General features: G+C 41.3%; 1 protein-coding gene across 1 annotated transcript in view; it reads right to left on the bottom strand.

Annotated features, from left to right (window-relative positions):
* Positions 1-11196: 11196 nt before the first annotated feature.
* LOC124624984 (peripherin-2-like) overlaps positions 11197-26847 on the bottom strand; it is a 72050-nt gene continuing 56399 nt past the window's right edge. The window contains exons 3-4 of the mRNA XM_047149146.1: positions 21270-21414; positions 11197-11409 (exon numbers count right to left, since the gene is read on the bottom strand). Coding sequence (XP_047005102.1) covers positions 11197-11409; positions 21270-21414 — 358 coding nt within the window. The remainder of the gene's footprint in view (positions 11410-21269; positions 21415-26847) is intronic.

Genomic DNA, 26847 nt, shown 5'->3' with positions numbered 1-26847 from the left:
TACTTTCGCGGCGATCACCTTTGGCGGGAATAATTGGCCGTTTCTATCATTCTGTCATTACACCTAAACCTGCATGTACAGGCTACAAACAACTGTGAAGTGTATGGCAGACGGTATTTCCCTTTGTATCTCATGTTAGGATGTATTCTCATTCCGTTTGCCTATGCAGAGGGAGAAGAACGACTGTTTAAATGCATCTTTGGGCGTTGTAATTATTCTAATATTACGAATACGGAATAACAGTGTCTTTCTTATGAAGAAGAGGGAAACAGTGTACCTTCGGACATTCATGGATGAATGCATGTCCGAAGGAATATTGCACCGTACTTGTTAATAACACAGGCTCTGGTATTTCGTATTTATTATGCAGCATAAGGCCCTCGACTCTCAATAAACGTGAAGTACGAGTGCAGGTTGTGACACATGGATGATGACATATGACAGTTTTGGAGTGGCCGTGATTCATGTACGGATGTCTGAAAAGGTTAATGCAACCGCCTGCGTAAAGTGGTAAATCCGGGTTCGAATCCCGGTCTGGTGCAAATTTCCATTGGCTTCATTCCAATTCAGAGCCGAAAGCGATTCATGTTCATATCTGCGAATATATTTCCAGTATTCAAATACTGTCTTCACACTTCCCGTGGATGCGACACGCAGGGGACTTCAGCGTATTCCTAGATTCCTGATTTATACCGTTTCTGAAGCATTTGCGTAGGCTTTCGTGGCACAGGTGATGTCTATCTCTAAGCGTCTGGAAGTTCTGGTTTATCAACATTTTCGTTATTCTCAGCCGTGAATCAAATAAACCTATGACAATTTGTGCCGTCGTGTCGCCTGATAGTCCTATTGTTGTGTATCCCACAGACTCAAGCCGCGCGGGGTAGCCGCGAGGTCTCGGGCGTCCTGTCACGGTTCACGCAGCTCCCCCCCCCCCCCCCCCCCTTCAGTTTGGTCCCATAAGATCTTACCACAAATTTCCAAATTTTTCCACATACTTGAGCAATATTCTAGGCTGGGACGCAAGAGTGTTTTGAAGCAGTCTTATTCCTAGACTTCCTGCACACTACTTTCCGAAAGTAATTTCAAAATTAGTAACTCTTTAAGCAAATTCTTCCGATTACTTTGCAGATGACATGCTGTCAAAAGATAAAAAGCCATAAAAAGAAGCCGACTTGTACAAATTTACTTCCCCAATGAATGTAGTTTCGAGTGAGGAATCGAAACAAAATTAAAAAATGTGCATGTCATAGTTTCCAGGCTTAAAATATGAGGCGTGTCTTTAAAGTAAGTTGGCAAGTAGTCATTCGGCGTAATTACTTTTGTTTGTATGTATTTGAAATGGCTTCTCCGATTGAGAATTCCAATGACTGAGAAATATGCCCGTGATTCATTTTCTTGGTGCTAAAGGCATGAAAGCGACTGAAATTGAGCGTCAGATTACCGAAATGTTTGGAGAAAACGAGCGATGGGATGGTATGGAAATGGGTATAAGCTTTTAAAGATGGTCATACGAATGTGCGTGATGAGGAACGAAATGGGTGACCTCCAGTCATTACCGACGAGCTGGTGCACAAAATTGATGAAAAATTAAGAGTGGACAGACACTTTAGGCTTTCTACGTTGCGTGATGAGTATCCATAGATGTCAAGGGAAGAAGTCAGAACGATCATGTTGAAATGGTTGTCTAATCAGATGACAGATTTCTGTGAGGATGGTATTCAAAAGCTCCTTGTACAATATGATAAATGCCTTAATATCGGTGGGAATTCTGTAGAAAAGTAGATTAAAGTACAGGGTTTCATGCAAAAATAAAATTGCTAAGAATAGTGTACTTGTTTTATTTTTATTTCAAAACGATACTTAAAAAACTTGTAGGAAAACAACCATCAACTTTGTACAACATTTTCACATAAATAATTCGGGATCCATTGCAAATGACACATAGGTGTCAACATAAGTTTGAGTAAATGGAGTTTTGCAGCTAGTGGAGATTCAAAACTCAAGTTTCATTTACAAACACGGAAAAAACGTCAACAAGACCTTTGAAAAGACGTTAGAGGAATTTGAGAATGGGGAAGTTAGAGGCGGTGAGGGGGGGGGGCTGGAGAATTTCAGTAGCTGAGAGAAAAGTCGTGTAGAAGAGGGAAGAGTGATGTGGAAGGCGAGACAAACTGACTGCATGGCGTTCAAGGATTTATAGGGAAATAAATTTGTAGGTGGGGGATGGGGGGTGAAGAGCCAAGCTACGTTGTTAGTGATGGTGAGCATGGGTTACTGACTGCTTTTGTAGATGTAGAGAACGGTTGGAGGATGAAATCCCTACATATGGCTCATTAGCTGTATCGGTAATTTAACCTGTTGTAAGCCTCTTGTTGGATGGTTGGTAGATGGGTCTGAACGTCTGTTCGTGGTTTGAGGGTTAATCCAAGGTATTTAGAGAGTTAATAAGATGGATGAGATGCTTGCAGACAGTGAGGTGGAAGCAGGGAAATAGATACAATAGGCCATACGTCTTATTTATTATTGCGTGCAGTTTGACGATATTGCTTTTGATGTACCAGAGGTGACACCAGGAGGTGCAGCTATTGAGATTTGTGTAGAATGACAATTCAAGTATTTGATGAGTTGAGTAGAGACCATGGAAGTGATATTGTCACCATACTGAAGCAGATGGATGGGTCAGGTGACTGAATCTTCCAGCTGTGTAGAGGCAATGGAGGAGAGAAGGCAGGACCGATAATTGTGGAGCATTCCTTCGAATGGATGGACAACAGATATACGTTTGAATATGATTGAGATGGGTGGCATGTTGGAATAGAAGCTGTAGTGTGGACATAATTGACGGAAATTGCATGAGGTTTTATATTCAGTCATAGGATTTTTCGAGGTCTGAGGACAGAAAGAAAGGAAAAGCAGTTGAATGCAATTGAGGAGCTGACCATCTACGGATTGCTTAGAACGAAAACCACACAGAGTGTTAGGATATGGTAGGGGTATTCCAGATGTTTCTGGATACGAGTGCTTATTATGTATGTAAGTAATTTGTTGAAGTCGGTAGTAAGCCTTTTCAGTTAGTAGCATAAGGTTTCACGGGGAGGTTTGTTACGTATAAGGAAAAGGGGCATTTCACTTATTGGGGGTCCCATTGCATGGCGTGGCTGGAATTTGTAAGAGGGAAAAGGAGCATTCTTTAATGTGATGTTAGATAACGGAAAAGTTTGCACTCATGAACAGGCGCCGTACTGTATTTCCCCCAGTGTACTGTTTTACTGTCTTATGCTGAACTGTTACATTTGATTCGGTTTGTGGCATTGTCTGTAGGTATCATAAGCTGGGAGCAAGGGGTGCACGGTTGTACTGGAGCGCTGTTAGAAGACAAATCCAACCAACGCTCGCTAAATAGCGAATCTCAGTTGGTGAAGCAATGATTGTTTCGTACGCATGCGCAGGAGCCACCGCACTGCCATGGAGTGGCTGCCGCCGCCTCGGCGTTCCGCGAAGCCGGTAGCGGTGAAGGCACCGTCGGTGAAGGGGTCCGCAGTGGACGTTCGCCTGCTTGAGGAGGTGCGTGGGAGGCTGCCCGCCAGCCCGGTGAGGCCCGCCGTCGAGATCATCGCCTTCGTCGGCATTACCCGGCCCAAGTGATCGGCCGCTACCGTCTAGTCACCACCTACGTGCTTAACGTCTGTCATTAAATTTGATTCAGTGTTATTGCCTACCTTCTTTCATTTTATCCACTTAGAGGGGGTAGTACGTCAAACGGGCCGATTTGGATCAGCAGAGGCACCACAGGACATTTTAATTTGCACTTTCTATACTTTTACAAATAAATTCATAAAACTTTGTCAGCATGACCAGGAAGGATTCAGAATTCACACTCATAGCAGTGGAAGTTCGAAAACATAACGAAGTAATTTTTTTTACATGTGAAATTTCATCATTTTTTTCACTTACTAATGGCAGCATTTGTTGCTATAGGTACATTTCTCCTCATCAGTAATAGCGATTCTTCGATGAATTTTGCACAGCATACAAACCATACTTAAAGAATTTTCCAAATGTATTAAAAACTGTGGTAAAAAATGAGGTAATTAACTATAAAATTTGTGTTTTTCCTAAACATGAAGTTTAAAATATAACAGTTCGTTCGTTTTTTCATAAATTAAATAAATTCTTGAGTTTCAAACACCTATAATTGTGGTATGTATGCTGTGCAAAATTCATCGAAGAATCTCTCTAACTTATGAAGAAAAGTGTACCTATAGCAACAAATGCAGCCATTAGTAAGTGAAAAAATAATGAATTTCACACGTAAAAAAAGAAAATTATTTTGTTATGTTTTCGAACTTCCACTGCAATGAGTGTGAATCCTGAATCCTTCCTGGTGATGCTGACAAAGTTTTATGAACTTATTTGTAAAAGTATAGACACTGGAAATTAAAATGTCGTGTGATGCCTCTCCTGCTCCAAGTCGGCCCGTTTGACGTCCTACCCCCCTTAAAATACATTGCGATTTCCAACTCTCGGCTACCTAGAATATAATCACAGTTCTTCAGTGTCTCATTTGAAAAACCTGCCACTGTCACCAAAGTCGCTACGGTATTCCGGTGTGATGGGTATCAGATCGAAAGTAGAGCTTACTTAAATTAAACTGGACCCTGCACAGAAATGCATTCTCTTTTCCAGTGCTGTAAGAGTCCACCCCTTTTTCCGAAGGGGTGGCCACTTCAGTTTGTTGTCCCCTTCAGGGCTGTTACAAGGGGCAGTCTCAGTTGTTTATGCACTGATTATCTTATTCGGTACTCCAACGAGAGAATAGTGGTTTGAAGAGTTATTGGTCAGTCATTCTTGCACAACCTGTTAATATTATGGTTTGCAGTCTCGCCAGCTGTAGCTTGTACACTGAGGTGACGTAAGTCATAGGATACTTCCTAACATCGTGTCTGAACTCCTTTTGCCCAGCGTAGTGCAGTAACTCGACGTGGAATCGACTCAACAAGTCGTCGGAAGTCCGCAGCAGAAATACTGAGCCATGCTTAATCTGTACCCTTACATAATTACTGATGTATTGCCAGTGCAGGATTTTGTGCACGAACTGACATCTCGATTATGTGCCATAAATGTTCGAGGGGAATCGTATCGGGCGATCTGTTTGGCCAACTCATTCGCTAGAAATCTCTAGAACGCTCTTCAAAACAGTTGCAAACTACTGCAGCCAATGACGTCGCCTATTGTCATCCATAAAACGTCAATCGTCGTTTGGGAACATGAATGGCTCCAAATCGTCCCCACTGGACCTCATCATCCCCTATTGGTGGACGTCGCACCAGTTGACGACCGCTGAATTAAAGATTTACGGAATAACTTCTGTAACAAGTTGAATGAAGCTTTCAGGCACACTCAAGGAATTCGCAAGGCGGTCCATCTTATGCGTTGCTGTAATTTTCCTATACGAGGAGCTCCCAACTTCATGACTGCGTACCACTATACATAATTAAAAATTTGGACGTACCACTATAGCTTGTTCACTTTAACGATCCAAGAAATGGGAGTGTTACGTTTTCCTTCCTTTGTAATTCAAAAATTAGCCAGGTATGAGGCTTCTATCAAGTTAGTGTCACTGTTAATAAAATTTGCCATGCAATTTGATTCCTTTTTTACAAAACACGGATATCTTTGGCAAAAGTAAATACGTTTACCAACTGACTCAGAGTGCTTATGACTTTGACGACGTTTTAATAAAGAAGGCTTCATGCTACTGGAGGTACCTTCGGTAAATTTGGTATGTATCTTTCAGCAGACTTCCTAAGACACCCATTCCAAATACACGACGGTAGTCAGAATGATTTACAGGCTGCTTATGAACAACAAATAACTCATTCCGTGGTTAAGCACAGCATCCACAGTGGGGCTGCATTGTTTCTGATGTAAGGCAATATGCAACAATAAACATCTTTCAAATAAGTGTGGCGATTTCCTTTAATTTTTGAATTTGTTATGGTACAGAGATTGCAAGTTTCCCTTCAAGAGCAGAGGAGGTTAACATCTAAGATAGTGATTTCTCTTATAACTGGGAAAACCTTGGTTAAAATATGCTGTTTCCTTGTAGATACTTGGAACTTCACAAAAACAAAACAAAAACAAACAAACACGTCACGAACTTGTTTCTGAGCTTATGCGCAGTAATAAACTGAAGTAACAAACTCGAAACTAGCTTAAATTTACAATACACGCTAACACTGTACGATACACTGCCACTCAAAATGTAACACTATGTGATAGTTCTAATACGTGCAGAACGTGTCATTACGCCAAAGCATTCGGTTTCATAAGAGCAATATTTACGTCGAAATTGTACACTTTCAAAAGCTTGCTTAGGCCAAACTAGTGAACGACCAGAAAAAAGATGGCAATATTTCTCTAACTGTGTGAATACTAACACTGCGATTAAGGGAAAACAATTTTCCAACCAGGTACTGCTGTTGTAATTCTAGAATACGCAAAAATAAATCACAATCAATCACTGCGAAATATTTTGTGCTTGATACTACCAAACTTACGAATGTTCTCAAAACTATGCACTTAGATACGCAGATTTACACTGAAATTACAGGGAATGAGTGTCTGAATAGGGATACCACTATTACCAAAATTGTTTAAAACAAGAATATACACTATTGGATGATAAAGCCGATTACTCAGTCGACAAACGTACACAATATATCACGACACACGTATTAGCTTTTAAGCAAATAGTGAACAATTATGGGAAAACAACATGAGAAGTACTTTTGAATCCTACGTAAATTGATAGAATCTAATTTTTCGAAGTGAATTTCTCTGACTTACGTGATCTCGATTGCACAGGAATCCGTTCTGTAATATAGTTTCTAGCAGAAAAAACATCAAAAAGTTTTTATCATACACCGTGAAATTTGTACAGCGTATGGACGGATTGTAATTAACTAAGGTGTCGTGCGTCAACAGTGTTGTTTATTTAAGAGTATATGGATGAACATTCGTGATGACGACGTTAGTAGTGACCAACCTTTTATAGCTGCATCAGTTCAAATTAGGCAGTTTTGAACCGTCACACTACAGCCCTGTCTTAGTTCGAGTTCCAATACTTTGACGAAGAATATCAAGATTATGTCAAGGGCTGACTGCAATCTCAGAAGTCATAATTTTAAGGAGATAGACCTTGGAAACTCACTGACAGACATGATTTATGTTTAAATCTGAGTGTAAATAAGTAACACAAGTCTGTAATACCAAGATTTGCTTTAATTATTTCAATATTTCATTTATAGCGTAACAGGGTTTCCTTCCAGGATAGCCTTCACATGTGCGTTCCCAGCGCTGTAGTATGAAACTTTAAGGGAATTTCGAGTTACGACACCGATAAAATACTGCTTTCATCGGGATTGGTGGAAAGGCCTAAATTTCGAAATATTTAAAATGACGACACTACCTCACTCCAAGCTCCTATTCGCAAGGAGTAAAAGAAGAATGAATAATGTGAAGCAAAGCTCTGATGTGAATGGATTTTTATTCACATTTGTGTAGCTGAACTCACAGTCAGACAGTAACAGTTATTAAAGTCTACAGACTGCAAGAACTCTACTAGTAGACCCAGGAGAGTCTACTGCAACAGTGACTTTGTACGCAGGACATTTTGTATTAACTAACTTGGGCCGCTGAAGCCGATGGACTGGCAATATATTCTGTCTTGCATGAAAAAAGAGGTTCCCTTCTTTCTTCTTTTTCTCTTGTCCTGATATTACAACTCCCTGCGTGTCTTAGCTCTTCAACAAGTTTAGTCCACTCAAACCTCTGGAACGCGGTTCTTTGTCATTCTCTAACTTTAAGATCTTCTGTATCTTTTTCCACATCTCTGCTTTTGTGGTCTTCCTATCTGTCTTCTTAATCTCTGCTTTTGCGGTCTTCCTATCTGTCTTCTTACAGATGACTTCCATTCATAAACCAATTTTGTCCTTCTTCCGGCATCCATGCCAAGAACATTCCCAAGCTACGCTGTTCTACTTTGATTATTCAGTCTCAGGTAATTGTCAAGGCGGTCCAATACATTACACCCGTTCTACATCTCACTTACCATTATGATTCTGTGCTAACCCATAGACTTCACGCAGCACGTTAAGTCCAAATATTCTGAGCTGCTGCTCATCAGGACGTGTTAATGTTTGACCCCTTATATGACGACTAAGTTGATCTTTATTTTGCTGCAGCTGCGCGGTCTCATGCGCCTTGCCACGGTTCGCGCGGCTCTCCCCGTCGGAGTTTCGAGTCCTCCCTCGGGCATGGGTGTGTGTGTTGTCCCTAGCGTAAGTTAGTTTACATTAGATTAAGTAATGTGTAAGCGTAGGGACCGATGACCTCAGCAGTTTCGTCCCATAGGAACTTACCACTACCATTTGTCTTGCTGCACATTTGAATTTCATCTGTCGGTGTAATATCACGGACGCCAGTAGGTTGTCAGATGTATGGTAGCATCTATTATCGCTTAATACGTGTGACTTTATTTCAGTCGACAAGGAATTTGTTCAATTAACATTCTGTACATGTTCAGAATTGAAGCTTTGTTGCTGCTTAATTATCCAAGTAGTAAGAGGTAGTCATAAAATATGTGAGGTTATTTGATATATTCTAAAACTTAAGAAAAGCATTTGACAGCATTAACTATAATACAGCGAGGTGACAAATAAAATGAGATACCTCCTAATACCGCATCTGGCCTTCTTAGCCCGGCGTAGTGCATCAGTTCGACATGGCCTGGACTCAAAAAGTCGTTGAAAGTCCCCTGCAGAAATATTGAACTGTACTGTCTCTATAAGCCGTCCATAAGTGCGAATGTGTTGCCGGGGCAACATTTTGTGCACTAACTTACCTCTCGATTTTTTGTCCCATAAATATTCGATGGGATTCATGTTGGGCATCTGGGTGGTCACATAAATCGCCTAAACTGTCCAGGATGTTCTTCAAATCAGTCGCGAACAGTTATGGGACTGTGACATGGCGCATTCGCATCCACAAAAATTCCATCGTTGTTTGGGAATATGAAGTTCATGAATGGCTGCAAATGGTTTCGTAGTAGTTAAACATAATCATTTCCAGTCAGTGATCGGTTCAGCTGGGACTGAGGACCCAGTCCATTCCATGAAAATATAGCCCTTACCATTATGGAGCCACAACTAACTTGCACAGTGACTAGTTCACAACTTGGGTCCATGGCTTCGTGCGGTCTGGTGCACTCGAACCCTGCCTGAGAGCCCGGGTTCGATTCCCGGCTGGCTCGGAGATTTTCTCCGCTCAGGGACTGGGTGTTGTGTTGTCCTCATCATCATCATTTCATCCCCATCGACGCGCAAGTCGCCGAAGTGGCGTCAAATCGAAAGACTTGTACCAGGCGAACGGTATACTAGACGAGAGGCTCTCGTCACACGACGTTGTCGTACTATCACTGATGACCATTGTCGGCAACTAAGGTGGTGGTAACCTAAGATTACACACTACTTAATCCAAATTAAACTAACTTAAGCTAAGGACAACACACACATCCATGCCCGAGGCCCCCAACCTCTGATGGGGAAATCCGCGTGAATCGTGGCAAGGCGCCTCGGACCACGCTGCTATCCCGCGCGGCGTCGGTGATTATGGTGGCGACCTGGGGAGAGGCCCAATTCTTCCAGTATTTTGGAGAGGCACAGCAGTGATACTCCTGGCGTCGCGGTGTCGGTAGTCACCGGCTGTGACTTCAGGTCGTGGCTTGTAATTGAAGGAACTCTGGCGGCACATTGGTGTTCAAGGACATCCTGCATCATCCTTGTTATATCTCATGCGACAGTACTTTGATGCCATTTTTCAACATGAAACACCTCGTCACACATGGCACGTGTCTCTGTGCACTGTCTGCATGATGTTTAGTTGCGCATGTGTCTGGCAAAATTCCCAGATTTGTCACCGACAAAATATGGGTAGGACCAACTTGGACATCACTTCCGTTCAGGACAGGCAGAAAAAGTGAGGAAGAGCAAAAGAAAAGGTGACAAGAGAGGACGAAATACTAAAAGAAGAAGAAGAAAAAGGGAAATGATCCAAGGATTAGAAAGCACTAAAATGGGAAGGGGGAGGAGATGTATGAAAAGAACTCGTTAGGAGATTCGGGTTGGACTGAGATGAGTAATAGTTCCATAGGACCTATCTCTGACTTGTAGAGAGAGACTTGTTCCTCTGGTTTACATAATAAATGGAGTCACTCTTATTATATCAAGTGAGCCAACGCAACGAAATTAAGAGTGTTTTTTAGGTTTGTTTTTCTTTTCTACTGCTTTTTATTGATCGTGAAAGAAACAAAAGATATCACGTTACTCTTGCAAGCAATGCGACTCTGAACTCTGTGTTATTCCATTGTTTTAACTGTATCACACAAAAAAGAGATGTTAATACGTGTACTTTATATTAGTTACAACAGTTATGCACCAATTTGCCTCAGGAGAGGTTCTATGACAACTTTCTCAACCGAGTCAATACATGCAATCCAGTCCAGGGGGCGTGCAACATTATACTGATATACTGATAAGCGAGCTCATACTGTCAAGTTACCAGACGGAGTGGCCGAGCGGTTCAAGGCGCTTCAGTCTGGAACCGCCTGACCGCTACGGTCGCAGGTTCGAATTCTGCCTCGGGCATGGATGTGTGTGATGTCCTTAGGTTAGTTAGGTTTAAGTAGTTCTAAGTTCTAGGGGACTGATGACCTCAGATGTTAAGTCCCATAGTGCTCAGAGCCGTTTTTGAACTGTCATGTTCTTTGTAAATTTGACTCGAATTTAGGATCCCTGAAATAACATAACATTCCCTCCCAACCCGTGAAGGTTCATTTCTTTTCGTTGGCCCATGCTGGATACTTCACTTTTTGGTCACGCAGTCCATGAAGTTCGAAGTTCCTGTGAAACACTGAAACATAGAACCATACAGTATAGTATTGGTCGGTTTTGGTGAGATATATTTTATTAAGGGTGTAATCCTTTACTAAAATTGTGTAATCACAAATATACTGAAAATACACATTTTATAAGTAATCACAAGCAAAACTTAAGCAGAATCTCGCTTTACTTTGAAAGCTCTGTCCAGTGTTTGGCGATGGTACCACAGTTAGAGAACCTGTGCGAGTCGACAGTATCACTTGTTGCGCACTGGTGATGATGCCCAGGGACGCTCTCCTTCCCAGTAGTTGCTGTCCTCTTCCGAAGAGTCTTCAGGCTGCATCTGGCCGGCCACCGGCTGGTACGCAGGAGCGGCACCAAACAGCCAGGCACGGAAGTACGGGCCTTCCTCTACCATCATAGAGAACAGCCCCGTCTGCAGAAGGCGCGTCCCGGCGCTCAGACACGCCTGAAAACACGGAAAACGCTTGTTTCAAAGAGAATGGCGGTTTTAGCATTTTTCTTGCTTAGCGAGTTATACAAACGATGCACAGCACTATAGCTAATTGCCACGTTCCATCAGTATCGCACTTAGTAGGAAGTATCACTCATGGCCAACCGTCGCAAATCAGATATTCACAGCATACGAACTAACCTAGCCAGTACCCTGCAAAGGAATCAGTGGCGTAACCAAGCCATATCAGCCGGTGCCTGGCGCCGTTTCCGTGGGGGCGAAGTTTCGTGACAGGCAGAAAAAGTTAGGATTGACAAAAGAAAAAGGGACGAGAGTGGACGAAATACGAAATACTAAAAGAAGAAGAAGAAAAATGGAAATGATTCAAGGATTAGAAAGCACTAAAATGGGAGGGGAGAGGAGATGTATGAAAGAAACTCGTTAGGAGATTCGGGTTGGACTAAGATGAGTAATAGTTCCATAGGACCTATCTCTGCCTTGTACAGAGAGGCTTGTTTCTCTGGTTTACATAATAAATGGAGTCACTCTTATTATATCAGGTGTGCCAATGCAATGAAATTATTAAGAGTGGTTTTTAGGTTTGTTGTTTCTTTTCTACTACTTTTTATTGATCGTGAAAGAATCAATAAAAGACTCTGAACTGTGTGTTATTCCATTATTTGAATTGTATCACAAAAAAAACAGTTGTTAGTACGTGTATCTTATACTTCGTTGTAAAGATGTGTTGATTTTAACAAACAAACAGATGAAGTAGCGATGAAATTTAAGAAAAATTGTGAGATGTCAGCAAGAGGGTTGGTTCAAATGGCTCTAAGCGCTATGGGACTTAACATCGGCAGCCAATAGTTCCCTAGACTTAGAACTACTTAAACCTAACTAACCTAAGGACAAAAAACACATCCACGCCCGAGGCAGGATTCGAACCTGCGACCGTAGCAGCAGCGCGGTTTCGGACTGAAGCGCCTAGAACCGCCGGCCAGCAAGAGGGGGCGTGGGGTGTCGGATAGTTGAAGTTTTCCGTGGCAGTTACCCTAGTTATGCCACTGAGTGGCACATAAATGCATTTACAAATATTTTCGGATAGATGTGTTACTTTTTTCTAATTAATGACTATGTCTACGACTTTCCTCACGGAGGTCGTCAAAGCTGCACGAAAGTAACGCAAAAATTAGTTACTACCCTCATTTTCAGAAGAAAAACAGAACATCTTGAACGACTAGAGATAGGACATTCATATTCACAGGATATTTACATTAGTATGTTCTGCAGAAATTATTAATACTTCCGTCACCTCGGTTCAGAAGGTGTCCCGTTGCCTAGGAGGCACAGGGTCCGCCATAGACCCTGATAACTCTTTCCGTAAGTGATGGCATCGATGTGTATAAGGCGCGAATGGCGTCCTGTTGTACAGCCATCCATGCTGCGGTCACCTGGTTCCAAAGATTATCTGTGGTGGCTGGCATTGGATCACACCGGTGCACCCGCCGTTTCATCATATCCCACACATTTTCGATTGGCGACGAGTCTGGTGATGCGGCGGGCTAGGGCAAAAGACTGACATCCTGTGACAGCAAGAAGGCACGTGTTCGCGCAGAAACTTGTGGTCGTGCATTGTCTTGCTGAAAAATCGCGTCTGGCTACGAGTCGCAGGATGTCATTCACGTAGGTCGCACTGGTCACTGTGCCTGGACACGCACCTACTGTGGTTTGTGGTTGTACCCAATAGCACCCCAAACCATAAGGCCTTGAGTTGGCGCTGTACATCTTGTGCGAATTCAGTCACTGTGATGATGCTGCCCCTGTCTGCCACGAACCAAAATGTAGCCATCATTTTCAAAGAATAGGAGCCTGGATTCGTCGGAAAACACTATCTGATGCCATTCCTGTCCCCCGTGACGTCGTTCCATATACCACTGCCAACTGGCGTGTTTGTGCACATTCGTCAAAGGTAGGCGGAGAAGTGGACGGCGCGCACGTAACCCATGCTATAGTAAACGGTGACAGACTTTCACCCCTGATAATGTATAATGTGTTACACTGTTACACTGTTGCACTAGAGCCAGGGAGGACGCAGATCTATTCTGTAATGGCATTCGGATGAGGTGTCGATCTTCTCGGAGGGTGGTCTGGGAGGTAAGACCTGACCCATCTCGTCATGTTCTGCAGCCTTGCGTGAACCACTCTGCACACACCCGCTGCAGTGCCGAAACGCTTCATCCTATACGAGCAGCAATTTCCCGGATGGATGTGTAACAATCTCTCATGCCGGTGATGCCCTTGTTTCAGAATCACTGATTAGACGGTGCGATTCGCTCATACGTCTGCAAGACACCTTGCACTTCTGCTCAAATCACATTGATCCATTTATAGCAACAACAGGTAGGTGGTGTTGCACCACGATATCGATGTCGACCTTTAGCCGATGGGCCGACATAGTTCAAATGCTAATCATTTATACAGAACACGCTAATGTACATGTCCTGCGAATATGATCGTCCTGGCTCTAGCCATTCAAGGCGTTTTTTTCTGAACTTGTGTGTATATTATGACTGCGAAATAAGAGAACTCCTCAAAAATGGAAATATGGTCTAACCGTAGTCCTTCACAAGAAAGCGTACAGCCAATACATATGGAACTACCAGTCCTCTCCCTCCCCCCCCCCCCCCCTTTACACATTCACTTAAGTTATTACCAACCGCACAGAGAAATGAATGAACGTAAATCAAAATAAAAGAAAGGTAGTGGAGAGTAGTAAACAAAATCATGTGGTGGTGAGAGAGTTAGAGTAGGGAATGAAATGTTGATAAAAGTAGACATGTTTTGTCATTTGGTCACCAGATTAACTGACGAAAGCAGAGGCCAAGAGGATATAAAGTACAGACTGACACTTGTAAGAAAACTTCTCTAAAGTTGAGAAATATATTAACAACGAAATTTAAAAATTTTTAATGTAAGAGTTTCGAAACTTTCCTGAAAATGCTTCTATGAACTGTAGCCTTCTGTGGAACCGAAACGTAGACAATAACCTTTAGAGAAGAGAACACATGCGTCTGACATGTGTTGGATAAGAATCCTGAAGATTTGGTGGATAAATCAGAGGTACTGATCCGAAACGAGAAGGAACGACCTTTATCGCACAAGTCAATTGATGCCCAGGGAGACATCAAAGAATTTTTCGCTGAGTAATGGAGGAAAGTATTGGGGAAAATTATAGCGAGAAACCTAGACTTGCCTACAGTACGCACGTTCAAGTGGATAAAGGCAGTAGAGGCTATGCAGAGATTGCACAGGGCGGATTAGAGTGGCGAGCACTACAACAGGAAAATACATTCAACTTTAATCAAAAGGTGAACAGGTATCTTTAGAAGTGGATATACCTCAAAGGGCCATTTGCAAGTTGTGAATAAAATTGTAAACTGGAGCAATTCACTATTTCTTTTGGTATCAATCGATATTCCGAAAGCATCTGACTTAATTTCAACAAGAACTGCACTAAAAGCATTTTTGAAGAGTCCGTCACATTTGACCAGGACAGTGAGACATACAGAATTGAAAGATTACTCAGAGAAGGAGGCCCTATATTACTAAAGCTACTCTCATCAATTTTAGAGTAATTTTTCAGATCTCTTAGCTGCGAGAAATCTAAGGATAGAATCTGAAACCTTAGTTTTGCTGATGGCACTGTACGTTTTTCGTACAAATAAACTTCAACAACGCATGGAAGAACTTAATGGGACGAGATTTAAGTATGCCTCAAAATAATATACGACAATAACAAATCAGTTTTGTTGCTGTTGTGGCCTTCAGTTCGAAAACCGGTTTGATGCTGCTCTCCACGCTAGTCTTGTCCTCTGCGAGTCTCCTCATCTCTGCATACTTACCGCAACCAGCACCAACTTCAACTTGCTTTCGGTTTTTAAGTCTTGATCTTTACAATTTTAACTCCCAGCGTTTCCTTCTACAGGTTGATTCTTATTACCGTTTACAAAACCATTAAGTGACTTGGATGATGCTGAGGCAAGTACTTTAATACAAGACACATGGAGCCGCAAATGTTGGGAAACACCCCAAAAGTGAATAACATATGTTGAACATGTGACGTCAATAGATGACATACCGTCTCCAACGATAAATACAGGCCTGAGTGCATGTCCGTGAGACGTCAGCAATGTAGTGTCCGAGGTCAAAGCCCTTTGGTCAAATCTTTGACAGTGTAGCAGGGAACCCTTCATCAATGATCTGTTATAAAAGCTAGAGGGACGGCCCTTGTTTACACGTTCATTCGTTTGCTTTGGTTAATTTAAGCTAAAAAATGACGAAATGTATTTGATGCGTGACTACTGCCAAAGTGACAATTGCAAAGCATCAAGAATACGAAATTCTCATAATACAAAGCACACTGACTACAAGAACTGCAACAAGCGATTGGAATATTGCAAAGAAATAGCTCATATTGTTGGTTTACACATATATGACTTTTGCATACATTTTAGATGAGATACATAAGATTATGACACTTGATGATGAGAGGTTGCTAAAATGTAACCACATGCGAGGGAAGAGAAAACAGCAATAAATAGTTCAGAATGAATTCTGTATGGAAGAGAAAGGAAATAAGTTATGAAATATTTGAATATATTGACATAATTTTGTTTCACTAACAAGCATTTGCTTCAAAGGTTTTTTGTGAGATGGAGTAGGACCTCAAATACGGTTTTGCTACGAGAATAATAATGAAAAATTTATCTAAAGTTGGACTTAATTTGCCTATGTGGTGTCAGTTTTTGTCAAAAGCTGTCCAGTTTGTCATTGGGTTACCAAATGTGCCCTAACGCTGTCAGATGTTGTCCTGATGCTGTCAGATTTTATCTGATTGTTGTCAAAGAGGAAGGGTGTTGATTATTCTGTGTTAGACTAAAAAGAGGGTCTGTGCACAACTTACAGTGAAAGTCGTCGCATTGACAACATGTGGACTGAAAATTAACTGAGACAGTATAAGTTGAAATTCTAATGAAACTTACTTCAACTTGTAAATGAATATTTTGTCACCGTTTTGACCAAGACAAATATTACACCATAGCCCAATGAATATGACTGAGGCTCAGGAGATGAGCAATACATGACAAAGAAATTATTCTTCTGAATATTGTAAAATAATTTCTTGAAATGTTACTCCAATTATGTAATTTCTTATTTTTTATGACATTTGATATTGTCTTATGTACATGTATTTTCTTATGTATATGTATTTACATATCAATATTTTGTGAGCAGATGCAGATTGGAACTTTCAGGTCAATTGTAAAGCGATGCCTGAAAAGTGATTGAAGGACTCTTGTTTGAAATAAAGAGACAAGGAAAGTGAAATGCAAGAAACATAAAATAGGTGATGTGAAAGAACACATGGAAACCAATTTTATGAAGACTGGACACAAGAATTAAAAACAGTCACTATACTCTGTCTTTAAAAATTGTTATGTATATTAGTTGTAAGGTGTATTCTTCTTGTAGCATTTATGATTATTCTCCATTTGAAAGCAAACCCTTTTATTTCTAAAGAATAGCTTTAGCTCTCGCAGATACCCAAACCTCTTCAGGAGGTACTGAAATAAAATAACCCCTTGTTTTACATTCATTTTTTGATACCCTAACGAAATACTCTCCAAGGAGGCAATTCATTGAAAGTTTCGTACTTCCAGTAGTATCTAATAAGTGATTTGGTATAATACATTAAAGTTCATAAAATTTATTACTTTTATGTCATGTTCGTTCAATATATGCCAGCATTATTTTGCATTCACTAATTCAGCCATAATTAAGAAAAAATAGGTTGACATTTTTGTTTTCCACTATTTTGTGTAATGTAATGTATATCTCATGCAAAAATCTTTTATATTGTATATGCCGGTTTTGGCATAAAATACGAAAGATGTGTATAGTTATTCATAATAACTTTGACCTTTTAATTGTTAATTTTATAAATTTGCGCTCTAGTTCTGTTAACTTCATTGTTAAGAACATATAAATAGGGGGAGCAGAAGGCTCAGAAAGAGCTCAGTTGGAGGCTTCACTGACGCGACCACTGTGTCGCACATCAATGTAATAATGTAATTATTGTACTACTGTATTGTGACTATGTAGCCTGTTATATGGAGTGGGCTCCCACCAAGAAGATGGTACCTGGATTATTTCATGGAATTCACGTAACAAGATCCTCCAGTTTACAGATGAAACGGACCGGGACGACGACTTCAGCAGCAGCATCAGGAAGCAAATTACTCCGTGTTACACCAAACTAAGATATGTATAAGCAATGAACTAAACTTTATATGTCACTGCAGAACTAATTACTAAAGTGTGTGGGTTTTACGTGGCGTTTAAACATAACAAACTTTTAGGATCGAAACGACATTTATTTCGTCAATTAATAGAGCAAATACAGAAAGATGGCTGTCGACACAAAGACAAAGCGTAATGCCAAAGAGCATAGTCAAAGAACAGTCGCTTCGCGTCAGAGACGTCAGAAGTGTAATGTTTGGAAACTGTTCTAGCACTAAACATATGCATCTGTCTCAAAGTTATCTTTGAGTGGTGGAGGCCAGAGTGATCTATATACAGGGCGAGTCACCTAACTATTGCCACCTAGAATAACTGTGAAAGTATGATGGTAGCTGAAACGTTTGTGGGGCAAATGTTTAATGAGACAATGGGGGCCATAATATGACGTTGGTTTCTTGTTGCTAATTGGGGTCGCATCAGAGATATGAACGTCAACTTATTTTTAAAAATGGGATATTAGTTTGGTGCTTATTTTCTGATAGCGGTTATCGAGTCGAATCTAATGCTGTGTAACAGTAAGGTCTTTGAAGGTCAACAAAGGTAACAAAAGTTGCATGAATGTCCATTTACAGAAGGTGTTCAAAGTGATGACCATTGGTATCAATGCAGTACTGCAATCGTGTTATCATGGATTGAGTGGTATTCCTTATCACATCGGCACTTATCGAAGCACATGCTCTGACAATTGTCTCTCGTATATCGTGCAAATACTTAGTATTCGCCGAATACGGCGTATCCATCTAAAGTGCCATTGACATGTGAACACCATTCGGTGGTTTCGCAATACAACACTATCGTCGAAATCAAGCGAATGTGAATGATATATTTCATCGAAGAACAAGAGAATGCCAACGAAATTCAGTGAGCGCTAGAGACTTATACACTGAAATATATCCTCAACGTACTCACAGTATACGTCATAATACGTATGATAAATTGAGAATAACTGGATCTTTAACACATTGGAAACATATCCCGCAAAGGAAAGTTAATAACGAGAAAACGGAAATTGGTACTGCCACTGTGGTTCGAGATCCTTGTGTTAGTTCGCGTCAAAAAGCAAGGGAATCTGGCATGAGCCAGAGTAGTGTAGTTCGTGTTCTGCATCGCCATAAATATCATGCTTACCACAACAGTCTCCACCAAGAATTAACTGGTACAGATTGTATGCATCGTATTGAATTCTGCTGATGGACTCAACTCCAGATTCAGAGGGATGACACATTTATTAATTTGATTTTATTTACTGACGAGGCTACATTCACGAACCGAGAAACTGTTAATTTGCATAACATGCCTTATTTGGCAATTGAAAATCCATGTTGTCTGCGGCAACTGTGGTCGGTGACTGTATGGCGCGGGATTGTGGAGGACAGAATTATAGGCCCTTACTTCATTGAAGCCTGTCTAATAAAGGGGGGCGCAGTCTAAAGAAAGTCAAACATATGTTCTGCCAATCTCAAAATTACATTTAGGATAGAATCTGACATTGAGCAGATCAGATTTATACAATTTTTGCACTCTATGTATTTTTTGAGAATGAATTATTTACGGTATCCATATTGTGCTTCATTCTAGTGGGATCCATAGGAATAACTGGTTTGATTTGCTAATCATGAGTAAAGCAAATTCCTAGGTGCAGGCTGCTAATCGTAGGGTCATTTTAATCATTTGTAGGCATTAGAATACCATCACAAAAGCAACATTAGGCTACCGCAAATACTTATGCCATATGTTACAAACACCACTCGGATTTATACAAGATCGTGTGACTCATCTCTCCGGTTCTATCTTTCGCTGCGCAATGCAAGCCCAATACAAAATGATGTGTTGTGAGAAGCAGCTGTCCAAGTGACGCCCTTGATCGTAGCCACCCTTCCAGCAAAGAGTTTGTGGCGATCCTACCAGACAAACTAGTGGTCATAATGCATAATGCCTTCACTCTGTGCAAGGAATGACTATCTGATGTGGCTGTTTACGCATGAATCTGTAGGCCGCTGAAATCCTAGGACGAATGACAAGTGTCGCTTCCTTACACTAATGGCTACAACAGTGATACCAGATGTTACGTCATGTTCAACATGGTAAGAAACCTCCAGGGAAGGACTATCGAGTATCCAATATTGCTGAAACTGTACCTGTCGACGCTGTCCTGAAGTGTCTGAATAATCCAGTGCGATATACAGGAGATGAAGAAATTCTTTCAATAACCCAAATACAGTGACACATGAGATGTTTTCGCAGTTGCGAAAATGGACAAGCATCAACTGTATAATGGAATGACGACAGTGAAAATTTGTGCCGGACCGGAACTCGACCCGGATTTCCTGCTTATCGCTAGCGGTCTATGGTTGACAACATATGAAAGTTTGGGGTCTAACGGTGAGTCGTCCCCAGATAGCCTAATGGTAAGTCGACTGCCTGCAATAAATGGGAAATCTGGGTTCGAGTCCCAGTCCAGCACAAAATTTCATTGACGTCATTCCATTACACAGCTGATGGTTGTCCATAATCGCAACTGCAAATACATCCCATGCATTTCATAATGGCTGTAGACCCCATAGTGCCTGTTCCTTTGGACATACATGCATGTCCAAAGGAACATTGCATCACAATTCGAAATAACAAGCACTGCAATATCGTAAATACAGGATGTTTGAAAAAGAACTCCCTAGTTTTAAGTAAAAATTAATGAAAAATTACATCAATGAGTACATATCATGAAAGAGAATTCCTTCAAGTTTTGTTTAATGTTAACAGACTTCAACATGGGATCCATTTGTTGCCCTGTACACGTCGAGACAATACTCCACTTCTCCCCATACTTTCACCAATATTTCAGGTGTAACTGTCCCTTTTGTAGCAACGATTCTATCCCGTACATGATTGATGCCTCTGATCTTTTCACTGTACACAATATTTTTTATGTGGCCCAAAAAGAATCTGTTCAACAACATCTTCAGAAGTTCTCAGTCTACCTGGTGATTTTGATTTTGAAACACTTACGGTTTCCTTGAAAGACTTCAGCCAATGACGGATAGTTTTTGCTGTAAGTGGTTCACCATCATACTGACGTCTAAAATTGCGTTGCACTGTTATAATGACTGTTTTCACAAGCCAAATAATACACTGCACTTCCTGTTACTGAGCTGCTCTGCACTGCACTGCACGCGCGCCTGGACTGAACTGAGGGAACAGAGGAAAAAAACAGCGCTGGTGCCATCTCAAGGTCAAGCAGACCTCTCAACTGCAGGGCATCAAACTTGGCGGGTTGATGAATCAAACACCACAAACCAGAATAGTGTATGTCACTTTGTACAGAATCTAGTACACATTACAACTAGGGAGTACTTTTTCAAACACCCTGTACAGTTATTGCAATGCGAACTTCCTCGCACCGAGTACATGGTGCATTTTCCACTGTTCAGTTTTCATTTTCCCTTCTCAAAGACTGCACATGCAAGAGTTGTGAATGCTCGTAAATGATTTCAGTGATAAACAAGATCACGGATTACTCTTATTAGAGGCTGCATAACCTGTAGGATAAAGAAGCAAATCAGCAAGGCGGCGGCACTTCGCATGAGGTGACGGTCGGCACGCTGTATCGCCTTGCGGCAGCCAGACTTCCACAGCGACATGCCCAGCCTCTGCGGGTCGTACCTGCAATCAGCAACGCACTTCGCAGCAGTCTCACACACTTCACTTCACTCACTCACGATACATAGAGCGATTATGAGTTTCCCTGGAAGATACTCGGTCTCACTGCTTATGAACCTTCTACAGTACCATAACTAACTGTACTGTCAACGATATTTGTTTTAATTGTTAATTCATCGAGATGACGGTGATGTACTGCTTTCTTCATCTTTGTCCACGTTCACTATCTCTCTCTCGCACACACACACACACACACGAGCGCGCGTGCGTAAACAGGGCTATTCAGAAGACAAATGTGCGAAGACTATTACGTTGGTGTATAAGTTCGTAGTCTTTTTGTTTTGCATGTTGGTATTCCGTATGCTATGGATTTATATATCAACAGGCATTATTTATTTAAAGTTCACTGTTGCTATTTGAGCTTACGTATTCTCATTTTGTCATTTGGAGATGATGAGTGGAGTTATGGACACTAGAAGATGGAATGCCAGGTGGAGAAATCGGGACATTTCCGACATATTGTTCTGTTTGAGTTCAGTAGAGAGGTGACAGCAGCAGAGGCAGCCAGAAACTTTTACGCCGGGTATGCTATGGACAAACCACGACAAGCAAATTGTTTTCTCCTTTTAAGGAGGATCGTTTTGACATTAGTGACTCTCCAAGTTTAGGAAGAGCTTTGGGCTTTGATGAAGATCATAGAAACATATTAATTCACAATGATCCACATTAGTGTACTCGAGAAATGAAATCATTCCACCATTGTGAAAACATTTGCGTGCAATGGGGAAGGTTCAAAAAACAGGTGTTCGGGTACTGCATGCTCTAAGTCAAAATTACAAAAATCAGCGGTTGCATGTCTGATTACTCGTCATCAAATGGGTCATGAACAATATCAACCATTCCTCTTCTGTCTCATTATGGGTGACGATAAATGGTCACTTCATGTTAATATAAGGAAAAGAAAGGAACGGTTGATCCCAGACAACGCAGCAACTTGCTGTACAAGAACCTGCTAGCAGCCATGAAAGATAATGCTATGCATCTGATGAAACGGTGACTGTCTGGTGTACTATAAACTGCTTCTCCGAGGTGTAACCATCCCTGCTGAGATTTATTGTCACCAACTGAGACGTCTTGCAGCGCAGTCCGAAAACAACGACCATGAAGACCGTGTGAAGCGATCCTACCCCACGATAACGCCTACCCACATTTTGCTCGATCAGCGGTTCCCAATCTTTTTCCAAGCTGGAACATCTTCTACAACGACCTGAGTTGGGTGAACTACTGACTTTTAAATATACATACAGTAGACGTGTACAAACTTTAATGCTAAGCAAAAGGTCTTAATAGATCAAATTCTTGTCGGGTCTTAGGCCAGATCAAATTGTCATCTACCCACAATATTACCGCGGTCCACTGCGATGCACTGATCCTGCTGAAGACCCGACAAGAACTTGATCTGCTATTAGGCCGGGAAAGTCTACATAGTCACAAAAGGTTTAATAACCTTAAATTAACTCAACCATTAACAGTTAAAACCTAAAATTACTCCAGTTCTAGCTTAAAAGCTACACAACACTTAGGCCTAGTTGCAATAATAAATAAAAGTTTTGATTGTAATTACTTACCTCTTCCTTGGAATTCAGTGAGAAGATTGCGCCTGCTTTCTATCCCACAGGGCTTTGAAGTCAGAAACCCTAAAAGTTAAACAAAGTGTCAAATCAGCCCGCCTGACTAGCTGTGCAGTCTAAGGCGTGCCGGTCCCCGACACGAATCCGCCCGGCGGATTTTTGTCGAGGTCCGGTGTGCCGCCCAGCCTGTGGCCGGTTTTTAAGGCGGTTTTCCAAATGCCTCGGCGAATGCGAGCTGGTTCCCCGTATTCCGCCTCAGTTACACTATGTCGGCGATTGCTGCGCAAACACTGTCTTCGCGTACGCGTACACCACCATGACTCTACCACGCAAACATTTGGGGTTACACTCGTCTGGAATGAGACGTTCCCGGGGGCTCCATTGTGGGCCGGGGGCTCCATTGTGGGCCGAACCGCACAATAACCCTAGGTTCGGTGTGGGACGGAGGTGGGGTGAGTGGACTGTTGTAACCTGTTGTGGGGTTGTGTATCACTGAGGGCTACGGCAGGGACGGAGCCTAACCGTCGTTTCTAGATCCCCAGTTCAATACATACATACATAAATACATGCAAACAAGTCTCAAATCACTAACAGCACGAAGTCTGTTTCTGTATTTATTTTTTGAATAGGCATATGAAGAAAGCTACTTTTCCACAAATATGTGGATGAAAAGGGTAATGAAGCTTTTATCTCTTTATTCGATAACACTGGGAACTCCTTTAAACTTAACCAATAACCAGTTAATGAGAAATATTTATAACGTTTCTGTAACTGAAAATCAGTGGAAATTTCTATTAGCAGCTCTTTTTCAGTAGTTATTATCGGACATATTACGGCAATATTCTCTCAAGCTTCTCCAAGTCTCTTGAAATATTCTTTAACCATGATCTTGCTATTTTCGTCCAAAGAAAGATGATTATCCACAAATAAGTCGTGAGGGGTATCAAAGCACTCGGTTTGATTCCTACTGAAACACGTTTCCGAAAAATTAAGTTTTAATGAATGTTCCTATACTATCTTGCACGCCATAAACGTTTATATTTGATCCTGTAGAAGTAAGTTTAAACTGTCAATTTTTGAGAACATGTCTGATAGAACAGCTAAAGTCTGAAATCAGATTTCACAGTGTGTCCAAGAATCGTTAGGCGCTACCGATTGCACTTCGTCAACAAACCTAGCATCGCACTCTGTTATAGCTTTCACACCATCTGAACAAATGCCTACACAGCGACTCCAGTCTGTCGAATTTTCGCGTTAATATTCGTCGGTTAACTTAAAAATACCTCCTACCGTAGTTCTGTCTTTTATGGGTTTGCAGAATAGCAGCACCTCTTCTACAGACCCACCGTTAATATAACGGACAAAGAGGTAGCAAAACGGCTAAATTGGCAACATCAGTCGTACCGTCAAGCTGAATCGTAAAAGAAGGACTGGCACAAACTCTTTCCAAAATTTCATTTTACGCATTTGACATATCTTTAATCCGGCGGCTGATCGTACTGTCGGGCAATGGTACCATATTATTTTTTTTGTGAAAGATTCTTCGAGCATGAAATGTACTACATCATTGATACATGGTCGCACTAAAGCTTCAGCTATTGAATAAGGTTTTGCAGTTTTGTAACTAACGTGATAAGACGCTTCAAGAGCATTCTCACTGTCAGTGTTTGCAGCTATATAAAATTAGTTAAATCATATTTTGACTCGTTAGCTATTCGTATAAAAAAGTCAGCTGAGAAGGTTTCAGTCTACCGTTAGCAAGAACATCTCCACAAACAACACACTGCGATCTTGGGCAGTTCTTGTCACGGTACTTTCTTTGCTTTATACACGGTTCACTTTTCTCGGACTGACATACATTACTAGAGGCTGAACGACTTGTTGACACAATACTAAGTTGCGATTTTGTTAAACCTTGTCTCCCTTTCAAACTTCCACATCCCAACCAATTACCCATTTTAATGTGAACGGTAATGTTTCCGTTACACAATGACAACTTACTACATTTGCCACAAGCAAAGAAGAAGCAGGCTATCGTTGAAAATAAAAGGTCTGACTGCCATGTGACGGTTCCTCAGTGGGGTCGCGGTAGTGTTGTTCGTATCGTTACAAAACAGAGAAGCTGGCAGACTAAATTAATATTGTAGCGAATCCAAATGCATGCCTAACGTTGTTACATGACTGTAAATCGCAATTCGCCATAAATATTAATTTATTGTTAAAATAATGTCATAAATTCCCTATGTTACGCATATATAACATGGGTTAATTTAATTTTAAAATAATATTATTATTATTATCATATGCCAGACTGACAAATAACACTACACAGGTGTTGGATTGAGAAGTCATTCCGCACCCAGCTTATTCAACTGATGTTGCACCCCCAGATTTTCACTCTTTCGCTCTCTAACGAACTACCTCCAAGATACTTTCTTTCCGGATAAAAATGCGCTCCGAACATGTCTCGACGAGCCCTTCGCGTCATAACCACGTGATTTCTATAGTCGGGTGATCGAAAAGTTAACCCAGCACTGACAGACTGTTGTAAATTGCTATTGAGAATATGTTAGTGATGACCGAATTCTCTGTTATGTGTATCTGTTGAGTTTATTAAACTTAGGGAAAAATCCTACGAATTTATGCATCAGCCTAATACAAGACATACGGAAGAATAATCCATGTCAGTCGATAAAGTATTTCTGCAAGTTTCGATTCGCGGTGTGCATTATGACGTTCTTGCATTATCAGAGAGGCATGTCAGAACATGTAGACAAATCATCGACTCTGTAATGTCGCATCGATTTAGTTCACGCCTGCAGATTTGCATCTCAATGAACAGATTTCCATAGCAGGCTGCCGTGGCGCCTTCACAAGCAGTTCACGTCAGCATCATTAATGAACTGCAAGCACGTAGTGACAGTTACCGCGTCACACACGAGGCTCATATTGAGCACCTGCATTATAAGTTTAAAACATATAGAAATCGGTTATGCGCTGATACGTGTCCATTTTCAATATAGTTTTTGCGCAATCATCTTCTGAAATCCTATAACACTTATGAATAACGCTGAATATTCAGCTTGTAAAGGGTATAACTGCAGATATTTTTATATGTGGTACCTTCATATCTACACGTATCAGTGTGTTGTTTGTTTTTCCTGACCATCAAAGAGTCTTCCCACTGTTGTTGTTGTTGTGGTCTTCAGTCGTGAGACTGGTTTGATGGAGCTCTCCATCCTACTCTATCCTGTGCAAGCTTCTTCATCTCCCAGTACCTACTGCAACCTACATCCTTCTGAATCTGCTTGGTGTATTGACCTCTTGGTCTCCCTCTACGATTTTTTTTACCCTCCACGCAGCCCTCCAATACTAAATTGGTGATCCCTTGATGCCTCAGAACATGTCCTACCAACCAATCCCTTCTTCTAGTCAAGTTGTGCCACAAATTTCTCTCCTCCCCAATCCTATTCAATACCTCCTCATTAGTTATGTGATCTACCCATCTAATCTTCAGCATTCTTCTGTAGCACCACATTTCGAAAGCTTCCATTCTCTTCTTGTTTAAACTATTTATCGTCCTTGTTTCACTTCCATACACGGCTACACTCCATACAAATACTTTCAGAAACGACTTCCTGACACTTCCCACTAACACATCAAATAATTTATTACCTGATGTTTTATGGACGGTAGTAACTGCATCACTCACTGAACTATGCCGGCAGTACAGACTAACCGTTTTGCGACCACTCATTCACACTTCAACACTTGGCGTACTGCCCAGGGGAAAAATGACTTCCTC

The sequence above is a fragment of the Schistocerca americana genome, chromosome 1 (genome assembly GCF_021461395.2).
Source record: "Schistocerca americana isolate TAMUIC-IGC-003095 chromosome 1, iqSchAmer2.1, whole genome shotgun sequence".
NCBI lineage: Eukaryota > Metazoa > Arthropoda > Insecta > Orthoptera > Acrididae > Schistocerca > Schistocerca americana.
This window is presented reverse-complemented; position numbering and strand designations above follow the sequence as displayed.